Here is a 14,016-nt window from a genome sequence, read left to right as displayed (position 1 = left end):
TGCTCTCTCTCGCACAGATTTTAGTGGACCAAAGGTTGTCAAGTCCTTGGTGAGACCCACGCGACCCGACGTTGACGGTCCTCCAGCATGCAAGCCGGTATACAACAGCCAGCCTCCTGCACCCAGACGCCCTGCGTTCACCCATCGTGGGGCTTGACACTGTTGGCTAGAAGAAGAGTCGATATTAAAAATGGGTGGGTGTTCTGAAGCTCCTCTATCGCGCCGCGGCACTGCTCGAGCGATGACGCAGGACAGACTCGAGCATCTTGATGCGGCGTTGGTACATGGCCGTCAGAAGACGACCCTGTTTCTCACCACCGTAGTACGACGCGCCGTGTCGGAGGACCTCCAGAGCTGACGGCAACGCGACGTGCACGAGGTCCTTTGCAAGGTAGAACGCCGCTGCTGCCACGCACGGTGTCGGGATGTCGGGCCAAATGTTGCTGAGAGCGACGACGGACGCAAAGCACTGCAGCGCGTCGCTTCGCGTCAAAGGGTCTTGCAACAGCAGTAGACCGTAGAGCGTCCACGCATCCAGCTGCAGATGCACGTCGTCTGGAGTCTCCAAGCAGTGATCGACCGACCACATTGCCACGTCTGTCTCGAGCGCGATGCGTGACGCAGGGCGACTCGCGACCGCCGGACACGTGCGCGTCATCCACGTCTGTGCCGTCTCCGATCCCGTGGGTCGCTTGTCCGAGGTAAGAAAGAGCAAGTCGAAGGCCAGTAGCGGCAAATGGGCGTCCGGGAGGCGTTCATAATACGCCGCGCGGTCGAGTAGCAACGCCAGGTCGTCGTCGATCGGCTCCTTCTTCCTACAATAGGTCCGTGATGCAACACGTACAGGAGGCGGTGCTTACAAGAAGAGCGCATGGCGAAGCAGCGACCGCATCGTCTTGACAGCTACCGGGTCGTCGAGACCGATGCACGCTGCGAGGTGCACACACGCATCGAGCTGCGTCTGCGTCGGCGCCATGGCCTTGGTGCGCGCGTGCTGGGTGATGATCGTCTGGAAATACGAGGTGGCGCGCTCGATCGCAAGGACACGAAAGCTCAAGTGCCCATTGTGGAGCTGCAATTGGTACTTGCGCTCCTTCGCACCGACGGCTGTCTCGGCGCGGACAGCGAGGACGAGCGCGCGGGATGGGTCTTGCCACTGGGCCGCGACGCTCGCACTCCAGAGGTAGACGACCCACGTTGGATGTCGTCGCAAGCACTCGGCCTCGACCCGCTCCAGCGTTTTCTGCTGGACATTTGGGTCGTGCCAGTGCATAGTTGCTGTATATGCATCGCCTTCGTCGTCGGACGAAGCCGGTGATGCGGACGACGACGACAGCTCGTCATCGGTCCACGCCAGTGCCGCCGTCTTTGATGCTGTTGAAGTAGCTGTCGACTTGGTGCGAAGCCGGTGTTGCAACAGCGCGGGCGATGCGTTCATCAGTGCGAGGCCGGCCCACGGCGCACGCAAGTTGGGCGTCGACCACGCCGCGTGGAGAGCCTTTATACCTTCTGGAATGTCGACGCGGACTTGGAGCAGCTGCAGAATCCATTGGAACTCGGACGGCACAACAGCGCTAAAGAGGTGGAAGACACCAAGACCAAAGCGTGCGCGGCCGAGAAGATCGGTGTACGTGCTGCGAGGCAGGCGCGCCGACGCGGTCGTCAGCGCATGGCGCAGCGACGTATAGAGAGTGAGGCTCTTGCGCAGCGCCGTCACGGCCGGGTTGACGTCGTGCTGGAGCAGGTGCGCGATGCCGGTCAGCGCATACGCTTCTGCCAGCGCCGCGTCGCAGCAAAGTTTGCGCGCAATCGAGCGCTGCGGCAGCTCTGTGAACTGGGCGGCGATCGCAACGGCCTTCGCAGCGTCTTCAATGGCTTTCTAGCCGCAACGATGAGGATGTGCGTGGAGAAACGAGCGAGTGGACCTGTGTACAGAGTGCATCTTGAGACACGAGTGCGCGTACGAATTGGAGCTCGGCCTTGAGGACGCTCACGAGGACGTCGGCGCCAGGCGGGATCTCGGAGAGAAGGACAAAGGCCATGTCGAGCTTGTTCGTTAGCAACAAATTCACTGCACGCTGCATGCGCTCGTGCAGCTCGACGGCCGACGTAAAGTGCACTGACCCACGCACGCTAAGCATGAGCTCGCGCTCGAGCTGGCCGCGCTTTTCGTTCAAGAGAGTAAGCTCCGTTGCCTACGCAGACAATCCAGACGCTTTGACGCAACATCACAAAACGTACATCGAGCAAGAGGCGCGCAAGCTCCGAGGATGAAAGGTGGTCAACGCTCTTGCCGTCGACGGCCACGAGCTGGTGGCCCACGTGCAGCTCGTCCCAGCCACTGGCCATATCGCTCAGACCAATGTTGGCCTCGACCTTGGCCATGACCAAGCTCTTGATCGCGTGGCGCTTGGAAAAGACGCCCTTGGCGAAGGCGACGCCGTCCCATGCGCCGGCTACCGATATGCGCCGGCACGTGTACTCGCCAGGACCGAGGATCGCGTCGCGCATGCCGACGATGGACGTGCTGCAATGTCAAATGACATCGATGGCATGTCGTATCCGGATGACATATCCGGTCCATCCGGTTGTGTGGGACATGTCTGCTTGGCATTTTTCACACCAGAATTGCAATTCAAACTTCAAATTGTCTGAATTTCTCGATTCGAGTTGTATTGTCGTCGACTAGAACTCCCTTGTCAATCTCAACGATTGTTTTTCCATCTCTCGGTACGCCTGTCGCCTCTCGGTGTGGAGCAGTACAGTATTAGCGTTTTAAAAGTGGTTGAATGGTCTCGACCACAAGAGCTTGCCACAAGCGATGTGTTCACCCCGTGCTTCCTTGGGCCAGGACGGCAGGACTCGCCGTCGAATTCCTTTACAGGTAGTCCTCCCAATAGCAGCTAATGTACCGACGGACCACGGGACGATGTACATACGTAAAAGGAATCCTTAAGTCAGGGTTGGTTCGCTGCGCCAGGGTACAAGCAGGGGTACAAGTACAAGGTAGAATGCAAGTGGGTTTCAGACCTCTCATACCTTATAAGATACAGGTCATTGACACCTGCAACACTGTATCGGATTGATATCAAGTTCGAAAGGGTGTCGCTTCGCCAGTTTCGAATGCTCGACGAACGCAAGGGTCGTCGGCGCCTCCATGGCTTGGAGCGCCCGTGGCACCCGCGCCAAGTCGTCGTCGTATGCATCTTTGGCCTCTCGGTGGTCTGCTCTGGCCTCTCGACCGCGTTGCTGGTGCCAGAAGCCCGCGGCTTCTGCGATCTCGTCGTCCTCGCCAGCGTCGACGCGTCGATTGCAGTACTCTTTGGCATCATGGTCGCCTTGTTCATCGCGGTGTCGACGGCCGACACGCTCGCCACCAAGTACCCGCGAAGCTTGTACCCAGGCGAGAAGATCGCGCGCTGCCGGTCCTGCGACGTTACGGTCAACTCGCGTACCAAGCACTGTCTCTGCTGCGCCAAGTGCGTCGAGGGGTTTGACCACCACTGCGACTACCTCAACACGTGCATTGGCACGGCGAACGTTCGGCAGTTCCGCCTCCTCATTGCCGCGAGCATCGCGTACCTCATCGTCCAGACAGCGCTCGCCATCTTTACGCTCCTCGTTACCTCGGCGTCGTTCGGGTAGAGCGATAGACTACACTCGGTGACATCCAGTGACCGTAGGGTGCAGACGCTCGTGGCTCTGCTTGCAGTCTTGCCAGCGATCGGCCTCGTGGGCCTCTTTGTCCTCGCGGCCTTCCAGGCGTACATCTATCGCTCGGGTACGAGCCTGCCATCCCTCCACTAGTGTCACGCATGATGATGAAGGTATGACGACGTTTGAGTTTGCCGTGCACATGAGTCGCGCCAAGCGCAAGAAGCAGGTCGTCCAGCAGCACCCTGCTGCTGCACACAACAAGGCGATGGCACCATCGGTGACGGCGCTTCATTATCTGTTTGCATTGGGCGCTCACAAAGCGCGCCTAGGTGCACCTCGTCAAGCTTTCGTCGTCGACATCCGGGCCCGCGCCGCCGCTCGTGCTGCAGTTTGTCTAGACGCTCGCAACTGGAAAGATTGTCATCGGAGAGGTCTTCGTATTAAATATAGATACAGGGGGTCGACTACTACGCTCCGCAGGCAGGTACTGCGTCGTACCGGCACACGAGGCCGTTGAGTTCCGAGATGAGTGCGTCAAACTCAAACGCAGCATCGTCGTCCGTCTTGACTTCGGACAGGGCGCACGTTGGCTCCTCGATCGGTTCATCGAGGACGTGGTAGTACTGCTCACAGGCCTCTTCCATGGCCATTTCAATGTTGGCGACCTCCGAGACGCTCGCCTTTTGGTGCTCAACGCAGCGCGCGAGGAGGTTCTCGACGTCCTCGAGCTGCGACACGAGCTTCTGCTGCGCCTTGGCGCTCGGCGACCGCAGGAGCGGCGTCGCGATCGACGTGAACGATGAGGCCCACGGCGTAGCGACCAGCGACGCGGAGGCTTCAATCACATCCACGCGCAGCGTGTTCGGGTCGTCCCACGACGCGGGCTTGGGCACATTGTCGTCGACGCAGCCCGTAAAGTACTGGTTGAGGATCCACGCTTTGCTCTCTTCGATCTCGCGGGCTTGGCGGCGCAGCGCGATTTCCTGGTCGTGGGCCACCTTTTGCGCATACTCGCACTGCGCCGAGAGCTTGGCGATGAGGTCGTCCGTCTTGAGCGTTGTCTGGTGCTGCATGCGCCGAAGGTACTGGTTCTCCGAGTTGAGCCCGAGGATCTCGAATTCTTTGACCGCCAAGTCGCAGCGCATCGTCACGAGTTGGCTCTCGAGGCGGAGCACCTCTTCCTGGAGCAGCTTGTTTTCGTGCTCAAAGTCGGGCTTGAGCGGAACGGGCGCGGTCGGAAAGTCGGCAAAGAGGTCGCTGTGCAGCCCATGGGTCGCATGGCGCCCGACTACAACAAGCCCGTCATCGTCAAAGGACGAGGCGGCGTCATTACCGCGGAAGGCGCTCTCAAGGCTGAGGGGTCCGCGCGTAAAGCACACGTTGGGCGCATTCTTCTTGGTCATGAAGAAGGGCATGTGCGCCGACGCCTCGGGCTTGGCGCCGCGCGGCTTCTTGCTCGTCGTCGTCATGGTCGTCGTCGCCGTCATGGTCGTCTCTGCCTCGACGAAGAGGATGGCCAAGTACTGTGTACGTAACCCTTGCGCTGGCAAAAAAGCCGATGGCAGATCCCACGCTGGCGATGCTTCTATCCAGACTGTCTCAATCCCACGCACCCAACACACGTGGCCACCACGCGATGGGCTGGCGCGACGATCGCCACGCGCGAGAAACTTTGTGGCGCCGCCGATCGCGCCGTGACGCAGTGAGTAATAACTGCACGTACGAGCCAGTGCGGTGCGGTAATAATGGCGCTATATTACATACACGACACCAGTGCCAAGGTGGGTATTGAAGCAGCGTGTTGAAGGTCAATTCGCACGGTCTATCGAGACGGACAGGCGCTGCGACGCCGTCGTCTCGGATCTTGCTGGAAGAGACCCATGGGAGCGGACTATGTTCTTAGTCGTCACAACTCGTTGGCGAACAGGATGTGGTGCATCTCGTGATAGACCACGACGAGGTGGCCAGCGCCACCGTTCGCATTTGGCTACTGGACGCCGGAGACGCGTAATGATCGACCGACCATTGTTGTCATCGCAAGACCCTGGTATCTGGCAATCGCCGTGATGTCAATGCAGCGTTGCAAGGCGGCGGATGCATGGTGGTGGTCGACGGGATGCCGCCGCGATCCTACGACGCTACCTGATCAAAGACAGAGTTGGTGCTGGCTGCGCAATTGAGACGACCTTGAAATGCGAGAGAGTCGGCCAGCTGCTGACTCTTGACGTCCAGCGTATACAAACCGCAAGTGATAAAATGCCGTGGAAGCTTGGGAACTTTGACGTGGCGCAGCTGGCGACCAGCGACCGCAGGTTCCATCGACGCGGTAGGTACTCCTTCTACCAGTACTCGATCGCAGCGTCCTGGTTGGCCACGCAGCTGGTCAACGACATGGTGCCATCGCTCTCTGCGATGCCCCTTGATGTGCGCTACCTCGTCCCTCCACGGTACCGCGCTATCGGCCCTCGCACCAACCTGCCTCACGAGCGCACTAGCACGCCCACCATCTATGTTAGGCCAAGACGTCATTTCAGCAACGCGGCTGGCGCGAGGGAGCTGTGCGAGGGTAGGTGCGGTTGGCTGCAAAGAACGTGGTTGGCGACATGCGCGCTGTTGATGGAAACAGGGAGACCGAGGCGACGATGGGTATTAGGGACGGAGGATGATTCGATTCTTCTTACTAACGTACTACTACACATGCTTACGCTTCGTTGAGCGAGATGGTCTTCATGATGCGGCCTGTGACGACGTACGGGTCCATGTTGGAGGCCGGGCGGCGGTCCTCAAAGTAGCCCTTGCCGTCGGACTCGGCCTGGCGCGGAATGCGGATCGACGCGCCGCGGTTGGCGACACCGTACGAGAACTGGTCGATCGACGCGGTCTCGTGGCGGCCCGTGAGGCGGCGCTCGTTGCCTGTGCCGTACGCGGCAATGTGCACCTTGTGCTTCAACTTGAGCTTCTCGAGCGCTTCGATGATCTTGACCATGCCGCCGTCTTCGCGCATCGCCTTAGTCGACACGTTGGTGTGGCAGCCGGCGCCGTTCCAGTCGCCCGGAATCGGCTTCGGGTCAAACGACACGATGACGCCAAAGTCTTCGCAGACGCGGAGGAGGATGTAGCGCGAGATCCACATCTGGTCACCGGCCTCAATGCCCGTGCAGGGACCGACCTGGTACTCCCACTGACCGGGCATGACCTCGGCGTTGATGCCCGAGACGCGAATGCCAGCGTACAAGCACGCGCGGTAGTGCGCGTCGGCGATGAGGCGGCCAAACGCCGAGTGCGCGCCGGCGCCGCAGTAGTACGGACCCTGGGGACCCGGGAAGCCGCCGACGGGCCAGCCGTACGGCGTGACCTTGTCGGCCTCAAAGAGCGTGTACTCCTGCTCGATGCCGAACCACGGGACCTCCTTCTCGCACGCCTTCATGACGCGGGCGGCGTCAAAGCGCGTGTTGGACGGGATCGGCGTCATGTCGGGCTTGTAGCAGTCGCACATGACGAGGATGTGGTTGCCGCGGCGGAACGGGTCCTTGTAGATGGCGGCGGGCTTGAGCATGACTTCCGAGTCCGCACCCGGCGCCTGGCCCGTGCTCGAGCCGTCAAAGTTCCAGATCGGGAGGTCGGCGACCGAGGCCGGGTACTTTTCGAGCGTGCGCGTCTTGCAGCGGAGGTCTTCGCCGGAGCCGCCGACCCAGACGTACTCGGCCTGGATGAAGCTGCCCGTGTCGAGCTCCATGTACTTGTCGTAGACCGCGCGATCGAGCTTGCTCATGTTCGTTGTGCTACCTTGGAGGCAAAATGCAAAATGCTCATGGAAACAGCCAAGGAAGATGCTCGGCGTCCTTGGTCGGATCCACATCATTGGTCCGATTTATTGTATTATCGCATTGTTTGTATGCATGGGCGCCAAATATAATGCATCTTGACTTGTAATCACGGTCAGATCTTGATCTCTAATCCTCTCTTCTGATTGGTCGAATCCCCGACCACAAACGGAACTTTTCTGTGGTCCAACTCGCCAGCGCCGGATAACCGCCGACGCGCGCCCGGAATTGTCCGGATAAACGGATGGCCTCCGGCTCGATGCGCACTCCGACCCCGGAGTGGGCCCCGGCTGGCGAAGTTGGGCTGCGATTGCACGAAGTTCGAAGACGATGCGCACGCGCCACGTCAGAGGTACATCCACGTACAATACGGTTGGACCATTTCTCTTGCAGTTTGTATAGGAATGTACATACCGTTCGGATTCAGTATGTACGGAACGGTCGGACAGAGCATTCTTGTGGTCGCGCGACTGGCCGGCAGCGCCTGCGCAGGCCGAGCGTGTCCAGCGCATGGTGCATGCCCGCCGACATGTCGCCAGATGCAAGGCTTGAACTCGGGCATCTGACGTGGCAGCAGCGTGAGCGCGCGTCGATTTGGCGACAATGGAACGAGCGAACGAGTGCAAATTGTACCTTGCGAGGCCATGGATGTTTACACGACACGAATGCTTGGTCCGTCTTGCCTAGCTAGGCACGACACACAACACAAGACAGACGACGTGATAGAAAGCCTCGATGAACGGGTTAACGACGACGACGCTTGCCTGCGCAGCTGCTCACTTGGCCGCCTAGAAGAGCCAGGCACGAGAGGTTGGTGACGACCATTCGAGCAGAAGAAGAGAGAGAGAACAAGTGGAGAGATAAGTAGTAGAGAGGAAGATCCCATGAGTCCACGGCCATGGCGACACCAAAGGGTTTCATGCAAGTATAAAGGACGGTACCTCGTCAGCCTTCTTGGGCTCGTCCGAGGAGCCCTCGGCGGCGGGAGGCGCCGTTGTCGACCCGTCGGCCGCCGCGGTCACGCCCCACGCAGCGTTCGCCGCGTCCACGCCATAGTACGCAGCGTATTCGTAGTAGCCATTCCAGTAGGCGTTCGGGTCGTTGGGATCTGCCGTCGCCGTCGCCGCCGTCGCGTCGGTGGCCGCAGCCTCCGAGGTCGCGTCACCGGCGGCTGCCGTCGTCGTCGTCGCGGCTGTTGCGTCGGCGCCCGGGCCGTAGTACGACTGGTACGACTGGTACTGCTGCTGCTGTTGTTGCTGCTGGTAGTACTGTTGCTGATAATGCGGGGCATACGGGTCAACCGTGCCGTACGTGCCGCTGCCGCGCGACTGCTCGCCATAGCTACGCAGCAAGGTTCAACCAGGTCGACAAGGCACATGGCAGCGTACTGCGAGTTGCTGTTGTAGTTGCGCGCCGAGTCGTTGAGCAGGATCGCGTCAATCTCGGCCTTGGCCATCTGCACTGCGTGCTGCGTCGGGCCCGCAATCGAGATCGTGCGCACTTCCGGCATCGAGCCCGGGTCCGGCACGTTGGGAATTTGAATGCGGCAATCGTGGCGCTCTTGGATCGCGCGGACGTTGGCACCTTGGCGGCCAATGACAATCCCAACCTACGATGCTGTGAGCCACTGGTCGGCGCTTCGATCCTCTTCGTACCCGATCGTTTGGCAGTTGCATGTAGATGGTGTTGGCGCCCTGCGGCAGCAAGTTTTGCTGGTCGTTGACAAGCATCTGAATTTCGACGCGCGCCGCCTCCTTCGCCTCCGACGTGCCCGTAATGATGAGCGTACGCAGGCTCGGGTTCTCGCTGTCGGGCGCCGACGGCACAACAACGTTGGCCCCCGTGCGCTGCTGGACGCCCTTGACGGTGACGCCTTGGCGGCCAATGATCAGGCCGACCTTGTCGTTCGGTACGACGAGCTTGAGCGCGTCCGGCGGCGGCTCGTTGCGGTCCCGGCGCCCGCCCTCGACGCGATCGCCCAAGATACCGTTGATCATGTTGCGCGCAATCTCGACCTGCGCCGGCGTGCCTGCAATCTGCACAATGCGCTCCGTGGGCGGACCGCCGTCGTCCTCGCGCCCGACTTGAATGTGACTCCCGCTCTTGTTCTGCAAGTCGCGAATGGTTTCGCCACCGCGGCCAATGATCAAGCCGACCAGCGCACGGGGCACCGACATCTTGAACATGGTTTCGCCGCCGATACCGCCGCCGAGCGGGCCATAGTGCGTAATCTCGGTGGACCCGTTGTTCTCGGCGACCCTGCGTACATGTGGTTAGCAAGCACGTGGGTATGGTTCGATAAGCATACTGGCGAAGCTGCTCCTGCTTCAACTTCATGGCCTTCTCGGGGTTAAAGAGAATGTCTTCGACCAGCTCTTGGGCCTTGGCAATCTGGTCGTCCGTATCGGCCGTGATGAGCACGTGCATATCATCGTTTTCATCGGGATCGCCAAAGGATTCCTGCAATGATGTCATCGTGAGGCAGCAGCAGCACGTATGACATTCGTACCTTGACCGAGCCGCGGCCACGGATAAGAATGCGCGAGCCCGAGAGGTCTTCCATGCGCTTCTGGTTCGATCCGCGAGGGCCAATGAGGAGACCCATGAAGTTGATGTCAGGGTACTTTTCAACGGGGATGTACACCTTCTTCTTCTTCCGGCCGTCCATGTCGTCCTAGACCTTATCATTAGCCCATGGCTCATGCAGTGATGGGCGTACCTCGAAGCGGTTCTTGCGCTTCCCGAGCACGCTGTTGTCCGAAGGAACGGTCATGGCGAGACGCGCGGCAATCGCGCGGGCCTTGGCGACCGGATCGTTGTCGGCCATGGAATCACTGCTCTCGACGTGCGATGGCAAATTACAAACTGGGACGCCGTTGGCATTAAAAATCCAAGTCTTTTTAATCATACTCTTTTTGTCCACACAGAATAAGTATCGCTTTGGAATAAAAATACAGAAAGATCGTTTAAAAGTATTCTTCCGGATAGGCATCGATCTTCCGGAAGATGCGATCGACGTGGCCAGCAGCAAGCGCGTACTTGGTGGGACTCGGCAATAAGCCTCTCATAAGCCTCTCATAAGACTCGCATAAGACTCGCATAAGACTCGCATAAGACTCGCGAGGTCGGTGACCTGGTAGACTTTAAGGCAATATCTGGGACCGAGGCTTGACGAAGTCCCCATGCGCACTTTGCTGTGTTGCTAGCGCCGACGGTGACCACCGAACGTGCTTTGTCTTAGTAGAGGGGTATACCATGTTAGTGGTAGGTTCTTGGCAGGAATGATAGCTATGCGTTGTGGTTGCCAGAGATCTTGGCAGTGGAAGCAGCCTCATCACCCGCTACACGGTACGCGCGGTATATATCGCACGTGAATTTGAGAGATTCAAAAGTCCCTTGACCGTCGGTCGTTGAGATTCATACTACAGTCATGACTGCATTGGGCAGAGCGTCAACTGCCTGCTGAGCGTTGCTATTTTGCTCGTCATCAAACTCTCATGTCATCGAGCAGCGCCGTTATGCAAGTTTAAAACTGCGGGAGTGACGGAGCGCCTCTCCCACGCTGCTCGCGGCTACTGTCGTAATAGCGAGGAAGAGCGCAGTCGAAGAGGACGCATTACGCTAGCGCTATTGTACCAACGTGCATTGACGTGCACCAGAAGGACAAGGCCATGGTCAAGCCTTGCTCGTCGTTGACGAGGAGGTGGCGTTGGCGCGGTGATTTTGAACCGAATTCGGACCGCCAATCAGATGCCGCCCTGACTTTTAGCCAATGGTAACCCGAGACCACCAATCGGGAGCAAGGCCCGAGCATGGCATCGTCCCAGCGCGTCCCGCTCTTGAAGCCCAAGGGCGCGCGCAAGCCGACGCGCGTCTCGATCGGGCCTCGGCCCAAGTCGTCCCAGGGTACGTCCACGTATTCGCCGGCGCCATCGTTGCAGCGTTATCGTAGCACCGGCGTCGCAGCCCAAGCCGGCAAAACCAGCGTCCGCCACGGACTCGCCCGTGCCCGAGACGCGGTCGCGGTCCAACTCGATCGCAAAGGCTGCTACCGAGGCGTCGCCCGAGAAGAAAGCCCCGGCTGCTACGTCTGTGCCACCGCCTGTTGCACCGACGCCTTTGGTCCCGCCGCCAGCCGCGAAAGCTCCAACGCGCATCCTCGCCGGCGGCGCCTTCACGCCCGGTGGCTCGTTTGGTGTTGGCAGTAGCCCCAAAGGACCTGCCCGCACGGCTGCGCTACGCCGGCCGGTAAGATCTGCGCTAGTAAGCACAGGTGCTCACACGTCTGCGGCGTTAGGTCCCGATTGCGATCCCGTCGGCGGGATCCGAGCCTCCCCGAGTCGTACCTGCGAAATCGGTACATCTTTCTCCATTTGGTCTCAAATTAACAATGACTGTAGCCCACGTCTGCAACGCCTGAGTTGGCACCGGGAACACCAGTGCAGAAGCCAGGGACTCCTGTGCAGAAACCAGGAACTCCTGTGCAGAAGCCAGGAACTCCTGTGCAGAAGCCCACGCCAGTGCAGAAGCCTGGGACACGGGTGCAAAAGCCAACACCTGTGCAGAAGCCAACGCCAGTCTTGAAGCCCGGAACCCCAGTGCAGAAGCTTGGAACCCCAATCTTAAAGCCTGGAACACCCATGTCCAAACCGTCGACGCCCGTGTCCAAACCATCAACGCCTGTCGCCAAGCCTGTAGCTCTCGAGTTGCCCGCTAGCACCTCGGACGCCAGCACGAAATCGCCAACAACCAAGACGACCAAGACGACCAAGAAGGCCAAGTCGGCCAAGAAGGTCAAGGCCTCCAAGAAGACCAAGGCTACCGAGACGGTAGCCAAAGCAGCGGCACCGACGGGCGCCGTGGCGTCGCCAAAAGCACCCGCGTCCATGCGCCTCCGAAGCTTGACCAAGCCGATGGTGGCGGCGCCAGAGCCCGTGCGCGTCACGCCCGCTCGTGCTGAGAAGCAAAAAAAGGCCAAGAAGGCGAAAGCACAACCCTCGTCGGACGAGCCCAAGGTAGGTACCCATGCCGTTTCTCATTCTAAAAGACGAGCGCTGAGCAGCATTGCGATTAGGCCAAGCGACAGAAGCGCCCGGTGACGCCCGTCGTGGACGAGGTCATTGACGACGACCATAGCGACGGCGGCTATGCCCATTTCTTTGAAGTCGTCGACGATGACGACGATATGGATTTCAACGACGACGACGACGACGACGACGAAGATGCGCCGATCGCCGTACGTTTCTATCGATCTCTCGAGTCCAGGCATCTTCTGACTCTATGGATGTAGATGTCGATCGCGCGCCGGGGGAACAAAAAGTTGAGAAAAGGGCCCAAACCATTGGCCATCGTACGTCTTTGTCTGCCGCGTCGACATGAGATCTTAGCGTTGTGCTAGTTACCTGCGTCCCAGCGAGTGCTCGACTATGCGCGGCCGCTCCTCGAAGACGACGAGGTCCAGGTAGGACGTCTTCTAGTCCATGGCACCCGCATTGACGCCATCGAATTAGCCAAAGAAGAAGGCCAAGCGCAAGAAACTCGCCAAGATGTCGGAGGACGATGTGCTCGAGTCGGAAGACGAGCTCGCGGCGGAAGCAGCATTGGCAAAGATGACCATGGGCGAGCTCGCGATGACCGTGCCCCGGGGTGTGCGCGACGACGCCGACGACGAGGTACCGCCTTGCGACGGCCGCCGCCTCATGCCCGTGTAGGGCAGCGAGAACGACGACGACGAGACGAGCCGCCCTGCGCGTGACGAGGCCCGCCCCGCCCCCGCGTACGTCTTTGCTGTATCTACTTTCAGATCGTTATTCGGGTCTAGAAGTGGTCCGCGAGTCGAGTTTGTGGACGGCCGCATCGTCGTGGTCGAAAGCAGTTTGACGATCCACGAAGACGAGCTCAATGTCAACCACGACAGCGAGCAGGACGACGACGACGAGAAAAAGAAGCGGCGTCAATCCGGCGGCGGTATCTCGCCTCTTGTTACAGGAAAAGACGGGGAACGCATTGCTTTTCGTAGGCTACTTGGTGGGGCGGCGCACGTCCAAGCGCTGGGCGCACTCGGAGACGGCGCAGTTTTACTATGCGCTGAGCCAAGTCGGCGTCGATTTCACGCTCATGGCGACGCTCTTCCCGAGCCGGACGCGGCAAGAGCTCAAGATCAAGTTTAAAAACGAGGAAAAGGTGCGGCGACACCTCGTGGACCTCGCGCTCTCGTCCGCGGCGCGCCCCCTCAGTACGTACTATGCCTGCCTCTTCATTCGGTGGTGGTACTAATGCATGCCATTTGTAGACACCAGCATTGCCGAGATGGTCGAAGCCATCTTGGCCAAGGAAGCGGAGAGGAAGAAGAAGGCCAAGCGCGGCGACGTCGACGACGACGACGAAGCCGAGGCCGAAGCCGAGGAAATGCCTCTTCTCTTCTAACGTGTAATGCACCGAGACTCTTGCATGCGCCTGGGGTTCATTCATTGCACAGTCCATGCTTGGCCTCCACACCAAGCGCCCCGAGTGTGAGTGCGCTTACACCCAAGAA

General features: G+C 59.7%; 6 protein-coding genes across 6 annotated transcripts; 2 read left to right on the top strand and 4 right to left on the bottom strand.

Moving 5' to 3' along the window:
* Nucleotides 1–165: 165 nt before the first annotated feature.
* On the bottom strand, nt 166–2,511 carry SPRG_02886 (hypothetical protein; the record flags this gene model as incomplete). The annotated part of the gene is made up of 4 exons (XM_012341473.1): nt 166–815; nt 861–1,879; nt 1,926–2,195; nt 2,242–2,511. 4 exons carry the CDS (start codon nt 2,509–2,511, stop codon nt 215–217), a joined length of 2,160 nt encoding a protein of 719 aa, XP_012196863.1. The 3' UTR covers nt 166–214.
* Nucleotides 2,512–3,123: 612 nt separating this feature from the next.
* SPRG_02885 (hypothetical protein) lies at nt 3,124–4,118 on the top strand (the record flags this gene model as incomplete). The annotated part of the gene is made up of 4 exons (XM_012341472.1): nt 3,124–3,641; nt 3,684–3,781; nt 3,828–3,934; nt 3,987–4,118. The coding sequence occupies 4 exons, from the start codon at nt 3,124–3,126 to the stop codon at nt 4,053–4,055; spliced, it is 792 nt and encodes a 263-aa protein (XP_012196862.1). The 3' UTR covers nt 4,056–4,118.
* SPRG_02884 (hypothetical protein) lies at nt 4,075–5,175 on the bottom strand. The gene is made up of 2 exons (XM_012341471.1): nt 4,991–5,175; nt 4,075–4,945 (listed from the first exon to the last, which is right to left on the bottom strand). The coding sequence occupies exons 1-2, from the start codon at nt 5,142–5,144 to the stop codon at nt 4,125–4,127; spliced, it is 975 nt and encodes a 324-aa protein (XP_012196861.1). The 5' UTR covers nt 5,145–5,175; the 3' UTR covers nt 4,075–4,124.
* A 1,113-nt stretch (nt 5,176–6,288) lies between these two features.
* On the bottom strand, nt 6,289–7,459 carry SPRG_02883 (glutamine synthetase). Its single transcript, XM_012341470.1, has one exon. It carries the CDS (start codon nt 7,427–7,429, stop codon nt 6,359–6,361), a length of 1,071 nt encoding a protein of 356 aa, XP_012196860.1. The 5' UTR covers nt 7,430–7,459; the 3' UTR covers nt 6,289–6,358.
* Nucleotides 7,460–8,188: 729 nt separating this feature from the next.
* On the bottom strand, nt 8,189–10,333 carry SPRG_02882 (hypothetical protein). The gene is made up of 7 exons (XM_012341469.1): nt 10,201–10,333; nt 9,991–10,155; nt 9,790–9,941; nt 9,137–9,740; nt 8,870–9,090; nt 8,423–8,822; nt 8,189–8,269 (listed from the first exon to the last, which is right to left on the bottom strand). Exons 1-7 carry the CDS (start codon nt 10,306–10,308, stop codon nt 8,258–8,260), a joined length of 1,662 nt encoding a protein of 553 aa, XP_012196859.1. The 5' UTR covers nt 10,309–10,333; the 3' UTR covers nt 8,189–8,257.
* Nucleotides 10,334–11,270: 937 nt separating this feature from the next.
* SPRG_02881 (hypothetical protein) lies at nt 11,271–13,934 on the top strand. The gene is made up of 12 exons (XM_012341468.1): nt 11,271–11,387; nt 11,434–11,729; nt 11,779–11,838; nt 11,882–12,496; nt 12,556–12,717; nt 12,772–12,831; nt 12,880–12,942; nt 12,992–13,153; nt 13,193–13,257; nt 13,303–13,448; nt 13,501–13,716; nt 13,774–13,934. Exons 1-12 carry the CDS (start codon nt 11,294–11,296, stop codon nt 13,905–13,907), a joined length of 2,073 nt encoding a protein of 690 aa, XP_012196858.1. The 5' UTR covers nt 11,271–11,293; the 3' UTR covers nt 13,908–13,934.
* Nucleotides 13,935–14,016: the final 82 nt, after the last annotated feature.

The sequence above is a fragment of the Saprolegnia parasitica genome, assembly GCF_000151545.1.
Source record: "Saprolegnia parasitica CBS 223.65 unplaced genomic scaffold supercont2.7, whole genome shotgun sequence".
NCBI classification, from domain to species: Eukaryota; Oomycota; class Saprolegniomycetes; order Saprolegniales; family Saprolegniaceae; genus Saprolegnia; species Saprolegnia parasitica.
The sequence above is the reverse complement of the archived record's forward strand: the minus strand, read 5'-3'. Positions and strand labels throughout refer to the sequence as shown.

What these genes read in the sequence shown, in the direction of transcription:
- SPRG_02884 (XM_012341471.1), bottom strand. Translation starts at nt 5,144, where the DNA reads ATGACGGCGACGACGACCATGACGACGACGAGCAAGAAGCCGCGCGGC. An exon ending in CCTTGAGAGCGCCTTCCGCG is followed by an intron (nt 4,946 to 4,990) that starts GTAATGACGCCG and finishes GGCTTGTTGTAG; the next exon opens with TCGGGCGCCATGCGACCCAT.
- SPRG_02883 (XM_012341470.1), bottom strand. Translation starts at nt 7,429, where the DNA reads ATGAGCAAGCTCGATCGCGCGGTCTACGACAAGTACATGGAGCTCGAC.
- SPRG_02882 (XM_012341469.1), bottom strand. Translation starts at nt 10,308, where the DNA reads ATGGCCGACAACGATCCGGTCGCCAAGGCCCGCGCGATTGCCGCGCGT. An exon ending in GTGGCCGCGGCTCGGTCAAG is followed by an intron (nt 9,942 to 9,990) that starts GTACGAATGTCA and finishes ACATCATTGCAG; the next exon opens with GAATCCTTTGGCGATCCCGA. An exon ending in TGCAACTGCCAAACGATCGG is followed by an intron (nt 9,091 to 9,136) that starts GTACGAAGAGGA and finishes ACAGCATCGTAG; the next exon opens with GTTGGGATTGTCATTGGCCG.
- SPRG_02881 (XM_012341468.1), top strand. Translation starts at nt 11,294, where the DNA reads ATGGCATCGTCCCAGCGCGTCCCGCTCTTGAAGCCCAAGGGCGCGCGC. An exon ending in GGCCCAAACCATTGGCCATC is followed by an intron (nt 12,832 to 12,879) that starts GTACGTCTTTGT and finishes GCGTTGTGCTAG; the next exon opens with TTACCTGCGTCCCAGCGAGT. An exon ending in GCGACGACGCCGACGACGAG is followed by an intron (nt 13,154 to 13,192) that starts GTACCGCCTTGC and finishes ATGCCCGTGTAG; the next exon opens with GGCAGCGAGAACGACGACGA.